This window comes from Cololabis saira, chromosome 24 (genome assembly GCF_033807715.1).
Source record: "Cololabis saira isolate AMF1-May2022 chromosome 24, fColSai1.1, whole genome shotgun sequence".
Lineage (NCBI taxonomy): Eukaryota > Metazoa > Chordata > Actinopteri > Beloniformes > Belonidae > Cololabis > Cololabis saira.
In genome coordinates, this window is record NC_084610.1 from 21,588,667 (window position 1) to 21,595,273 (window position 6,607).

The following is a 6,607-nucleotide window of genomic DNA, read 5'->3' on the forward strand; positions in this document are numbered from 1 at the left end:
AAAATCCACCATCCCCCCTGATTTCTTTTTACAACTCGAGTACTGCCCGTGTCCCCCCCCCCCAGGAGCTGGTTCAGGTGCTGCAGGACTTCGTGGCCGTCCGGGAGGACGAGATCTCCGTGTTCCGGGGGGAGAAGGTCCAGATCCTGTCGTCCAACCAGCAGGGTCAGAGTCTGGTCTACCGGCCGGCCAACAGCGACTCGCCGGCCGCCGAGGGCTGGGTGCCACGGAGCGTGCTCAGAACGCACTGACACACACACAGTCACACACGCACGCACACACAGACAGACACACACGTGCACGCACACACACACCTCAGTCAGTTTCACTCCAGATACTGCGGGCTGACGGGGCCGGAGAGGCGTTGCCATGGCGATGTCGACCTGTTTGATCAGAGTCTGGTTCATTTAAAGTTTTGACCCGAAATGAGAAAATTCTAAGATATTCTGTGCACGTACGTATTTTGTGTTATTAAAAGTTGAAATAGTGGTACCGGGACTGGATTTGGCACCAGAGTGCAGACTAGCGTAGGTGTACTGTTGCCGTGGCGACGCCCTGGCGAACCGTTAGAGGGTCCCGGGCCTCGGGTCAGGAACCAGACCAGGTCGACATCACCTCACACTTCAGGACCCGAACAGTGGTTGCAACACACACACACACACACACACACACACACACACACACACACACACACACACACACACACACACACGGACGCACACGCACACACACACACTAACTGCAGGTACTGTTAGGCTCCGCCCCCTTACCTTCCTGGTGCTTCAAGTTTCAGCAAAAACCACCTCTTCCTCGTGTCCCCGCCCCCGCCACGCCCCCTGGACCACCGACCCCGCCCCCTCCGAGAACCCTACAAGAACTACTTCCTGTGGGGGTGGGGTCAGCCAGAGTGAGGTCACATGACCACGGCTTCATCAGAAACACGAGCCCTCTGCGGGCGGTTCCGGCGGAAGCGGGACTCCGGAAGACTGCAGTTGCCTAGCAACCGGAGGAAAGGCGTAAACACCCGTCAGCCAATCAGAACAGTGTTCATAGCGTGTACAGAGACTGAGGACACGCCCCCCCAGACACGCCCCACCGCCGCCATGGACGTGGGAAAAAAAAAAAAGGACAAACGCCAACAAACGCTTTGTGCGTCCGCCGAGGCGGCGTCGGCGTGTTTCCACGCGGGGGATCCTCCGTGTAGCGTTGCCATGACGACTCCTCATGTATGCAGTGGCGCCCTCTCATTGATTATTGATTATGCATCCGAGTTTGTGTAAATAGACGAGCCGTGGACGCGTCCGTCTCCATCCGCCGTCAGCAGCAGCCCCCGCCTACTGGGACTCCGTTTCCAGGGAGACGGAGGCAGCCCCCGCCTACTGGGACTCCGTTTCCACGGAGACAGAGGCAGCCCCCGCCTACTGGGACTCAGTTTCCACGGAGACGGTGGCAGCCCCTGCCTACTGGGACTCCGTTTCCACGGAGACGGAGGCAGCCCCCGCTTACTGGGACTCCGTTTCCACAGAGACGGAGGCAGCCCCCGCCTACTGGGACTCCGTTTCCACGGAGACGGAGTCCCAATAGGCGGGGACTGCCTCTGTCTCCATTTCCACGGAGACGGAGGCAGCCTCCGCCTACTGGGACTCCGTTTCCACGGAAACGGAGGCAGCCCCCGCCTACTGGGACTCCGTTTCCACGGAGACGGGGGCAGCCCCCTCCTACTGCGACTCCGTTTCCACGGAGACGGAGGCAGCCCCTGCCTACTGGGACTCCGTTTCCACGGAGACGGAGGCAGCGCCCGCCTACTGGGACTTCGTTTCCACAGAGACGGAGGCAGCCCCCGCCTACTGGGACTCCGTTTCCACGGAGACGGAGGCAGCCCCCGCCCCCTCTTCGCGCTGCGCCTGTTGTTTTTTTCTCTACCTCCTTCTCTCAGTTGTTCCGGTGCCATTCTCGGACGTCACCCCGGTCCTTAAGGAGGGGGGGGGACGTAGCTCGCCGTCAAGGGTCAAAGGGCGGGGTTGTTTACATCCATCGTCCCGAACTATTTCCGGTTCTGGTTGCCAGATGCCGGAGTTGCCATCTGGACCAGGTCTCTGCTCTATGCAGATGATGTGGTTCTGTTGGCGCAGCGTCGCCTTGTCGTCGTTTTGAGTTTTCAAGTTTAAGATTCAAAAAAATCCCACGACATCAGCCTCCCTGAAACATCTCGGCGGCTCGGCGGCTCCGGTCCGTTCTCCGATTTCAGCGTCTCACCACAAAACTGGAACTCGGCCCTGCTGAATCATCTCAAAGGTTTCCTGAGCAAACGTCACGGTAGTCGGCGCCGATTTCGTCCCGTCCGGCCGCTCCTGCAGCGGCGGCCCAAACGCCTCCGTCCAGGATGCGTCATCACAGACGTAGCGGAAGGTGTTCTGACGGCGGCGGTTACCATGGAGACCCGGCGGAGGGTGTTCTGACGGCGGCGGTTACCATGGAGACCCGGCGGAGGATGGACGCCCCTCTGTTGCCTTTTCAGGAGTTACGTTTGTGTTTGTACGTCGATGTCATAAAAATGTTGAAAAAATAAATAAATAAAAGAGAGTTTGTGTTGACGACCTTGGAGTGCACGTAGGGGGGGTGGGGGGGGTTCTGGACGCAGCCCGGCAACCTCCACTAACCGACCCAACAGTGTTATTTGTACAGAACCAACAGCTGCTGACTGACTGCTAACAGCTCTCCGTCGTGGTTTGTAATAAACTTCATTTTTCATCCAGAACCGTCTCTGCGTGGTCCATTCCTGGTTCTGGTTCTGGCTCCTGGTTCACCACCAATCTCCACCAACCTAAACCATCTTCACCAACCTTCATCACCTACACCAACCTCCCAACACCAACCTCCACCACTTCCAACACCAACCTCCCAACACCAACCTCCACCACTTCCAACACCAACCTCCCAACACCAACCTCCACCACTTCCAACACCAACCTCTCAACACCAACCTCCCAACACCAACCTCCACCACTTCCAACACCAACCTCCCAACACCAACTGTTTTTGGAGAAATCACTTAGGGTTCTAGAGTGGTCGGCTGTGCAAAAATGAATCACACACACACACACACACTCGCTTCTGCTATAATTAATACATTTATTAGCAAGCAGTGCACACAAAAAGACTCACACACAACTGCCCTTTGCTAGGATAACTGTGTCAGGTTATCCCCCGCAAATGGCAGAGCAACAAACAATTACACAGGGGCTAGGCCTTGATAACTCTTACCTCGACACACAAAGGACTGGAGAGCCGGACAGTCCTGGCAGAACAGCCATAAACCCGCTGGGCGTCCGTGCACTAGACCCGCAGCAGACTCTGACCCGACTTCCGGCTGTCTCCGTCTTTATACGAGAGCTCGCGGAGGGGGCTGAAAGGGCTCCTCCAACCCCCGCCTGCCAGTTCTCACGCTTCTCAAGCTCTCAAGTCTTGGTTCACACGGGAGCCAAGCGCCTCTCACAGTTACATTAAACAACAGGTGCATAGCTGATATGACTGTTTTGAGAATTAAGGATATTTCAGGACACAAAACTTATTTTTTCTTCCTTCACCAACCTCCACCTCTTCCAACACCAACTCCCAACACCAACCTCCACCACTTCCAACACCAACTCCCAACACCGACCTCCACCACTTCTAACACCAACCTCCACCACTTCTAACACCAACCTCCACCATCTCCACCAACCTAAAGCATCTTCACCAACCTTCATCACCTACACCAACCTCCCAACACCGACCTCCACCACTTCCAACACCAACCTCCCAACACCAACCTCCACCACTTCCAACACCGACCTCCACCACTTCCAACACCAACCTCCCAACACCAACCTCCATCACTTCCACCACCAACCTCCACCAACCTAAACCATCTTCATCAACCTCCACCAACCTAAACCATCTTCAACAACCTCCACCACCAACTTCCACCACCAACCTCCACCATCTCCACCGACCTAAACCATCTTCACCAACCTTCATCACCTACACCAACCTCCCAACACCGACCTCCACCACTTCCACCACCAGCCTTCCAACACTAACCTTCTGTTTTGGGAGAAAATCGATTAAGGCTCGAGAGTGGTCGGCTGCACCAAAATGAATCACACACACACACACTTGCTTTTGCTATAATGATATATGAACCTTTATTACCACAAGAAAAGCAAGCATTGCAATGAATCACACACACACAATTACTCTTTTTGCTAGGATAAGGTGTCAAGTTATCCCCCACAAATGGCAGAGCAATAGTACAATTACACAGGGCTAAGGCCTTAATACTCTTACCTCGACACAGGAGACTGGAGAGCCGAACAGTCTTAGCAGAGTAGCCAAAAAAACCCTGCTGGGCGTTGTGCACTAGACCCGCAGCTGACTCTGACTTGAACTTCCGGCTGTCCCGTCTTTATAACTTTCCTAAGTCTTGGCCTCCCGCCACGTAGCTCGCGTCCCACGGGAACTGAGTCCTGTGTGAACAAGCCACATCGGGGGTGCCTCTCTCACAGACCTTTATTAATAAACAGCAGGTGCAGAGCTGATATGAGACTGAGTTTTGGGAATTCAGGGCATTTCCAGGACACAAAATATATTTTTCTCCCTTCACCTTCCAACACCAACCTCCCAACACCAACCTCCACCAACCTCCACCCCCACCACTCACCATCATCTCCACCAACCTCCAACATCTTGTAACATTTCATTCTACGGTTTTATATTTGCATAATCTTTGGAGGATAAACGACTCAGGCCTCAAACTGGACCCAAATCCTTGTGGTCAGTAGAGGAACTGCAGATCCGGATCCTGGTGGTCGGTAGAGGAACTGCAGGATGTAGACTGTTGTGAGTGCTGGTGCTGCTCCGTAGATGTAATCAGGTACCAGAACCAGGTCCAGTTCTACCTGCTGACGATGTCAACACACTTCTGTTTCAGAGGAAAACTGATAAAAGGAATTGAACGGGTCACACTGAGTGCATTTACATGGGAAGTTTAATTGCTCTTTAATTCAGAATTAAAATTAAATCCAATTTAAAATGAGTAAAAATTACCATGTAAACACCTAATTCCTAATGAAAATGGCCATTCCAAATTAAACTTAATTCCGAACTTGTAAGTGGCTGGTTTATTCCGATTTTAAATCCAAATAGAATAATTCCGCGATCATGTAAACACTCATTCCGCTTTAAATTAATTCCGGTCTTTCTTTCTGCTCGTTCCCTCGCCCGTCTGTCTCCATGACGCTTATATTCCGCGCTGTGCTGGTTTTCATTAAACGGTGGTCAAGAGCAGAGACCATTTATTTAATAAATAGCTTGGAGGACCTGGAAAAAATTAAAAGAAAAGAAAGGAAACACAAATATTGTGAGGTTTTCAAAGTTGTAGCGGCTAAATTTGTTTTTCTTCCGGTAGACGTATCTTCCGGAATTGGATAAAGCCGATCAAACGTGTTTTCCATGTAAACCTCAATTCAGAATTACTATTTCCATGTAAACTCAAAGGAAAATAGTTTAATTCTGAATTATTTAATTTGGAATAATTAATTCTGAATTAAAAAACATCATGTAACCGTGGCCATTGAAACTCCTGCTGCTGGCCCGGGTCAGTTCATGGTTCACGACTGACGCAGCAACGTCAGGACAGAACGAAGTGCTCCGTCCCCACGTGAGACACTGATTCAATTTTACAGCTTAACAGCTCTTATTGCCCATTTAGATAAGCGACAACAGAACCACGTCCTTATCACATTTAAGTTCAAGTATTCAATCAGCAGCACTTCATGCACCAGCATCCTCCCCTTCAAAATAAAAGCTCCCATTCAGCTTCAGATGAAGCAGAAGTCCTAAGTTTCCCCCAAGATTCAACAGCTTATACGTCCATGTCTTCCCACATTTTTGTTTTAACAGATTTTCATTTTAAATTGACAAAAGCAATAGTCCGTTATCGAGGACTATGGTCTGTTATGTCTTTATTCACAACTCACAGCTCGTCATTGGTTGTGCCGGCCGCCAATCAAGAGACCACGCCCCCTATTACACCAAGTTATTGCTTTATAAAACTACAGGTCTGGATCCAGACCTGGGGGGTCACAAGGGGACCTACAGTAGGAATGGGCGATATTTTACTGTTCACGATTTACCGTCAAAAAAATTCCCCACAATAAGAATTTGTATCTCACGGTAAAAACGATAAATTCCCGTTGATGACGTTTTTGTGTAAAACTGATTTATGGTTCTGCGTTAAATCCACGCACAACGTACAGGAAGGAAGGAAGGAAGGAAGGGAGGGAGGGAGAAAGAAGGAAGGAAGGAAGGAAGGGAGAAAAGAGGAAAGAAGGGAGAAAAGAGGAAGGGAATAAGGAAGGAAGGGAAAAAGGAAGGAAGGAAGGAAGGAAAGGGGAGAAGGTAGGGAGAAAACAAGGAAAGGAGGAAGGAAGGGAGAAAAGAGGAAGGGAAGAAGGAAGGAGAGAGCAGGAGGAAAGAAGGAAGGAAGGGAAAAAGGAAGGAAGGAAGGAAGGAAGGGAGAAAACAAGGAAACAAGGAAGGAAGGAAGGAAGGAAGGGAGAAAAGA

The 6,607-nt window shown here is 51.2% G+C and overlaps 2 protein-coding genes across 2 annotated transcripts in view; both read left to right on the plus strand.

Moving 5' to 3' along the window:
* Positions 1-1,288, plus strand: part of LOC133425230 (kalirin-like) — a 112,656-nt gene extending 111,368 nt beyond the window's left edge. Inside the window, 1 exon segment of the mRNA XM_061715965.1 lies at positions 66-1,288. Coding sequence (XP_061571949.1) covers positions 66-251 — 186 coding nt within the window. The 3' untranslated portion in view covers positions 252-1,288.
* Positions 918-2,154, plus strand: LOC133425092 (surface protein-like). Its single transcript, XM_061715772.1, has 3 exons — positions 918-1,109; positions 1,285-1,544; positions 1,635-2,154. Exons 1-3 carry the CDS (start codon positions 918-920, stop codon positions 2,152-2,154), a joined length of 972 nt encoding a protein of 323 aa, XP_061571756.1.
* The last annotated feature ends 4,453 nt before the right edge of the window (positions 2,155-6,607 follow it).

Excerpts from the sequence above, each read along its gene's own strand:
- LOC133425092 (XM_061715772.1), top strand. The coding sequence starts at position 918 with ATGACCACGGCTTCATCAGAAACACGAGCCCTCTGCGGGCGGTTCCGG. Across the intron at positions 1,110-1,284 it reads GCCCCACCGCCGCCATGGAC|ACGAGCCGTGGACGCGTCCG; the intron begins GTGGGAAAAAAA and ends TTGTGTAAATAG. Across the intron at positions 1,545-1,634 it reads GAGACGGAGGCAGCCCCCGC|CTACTGGGACTCCGTTTCCA; the intron begins CTACTGGGACTC and ends GGCAGCCTCCGC.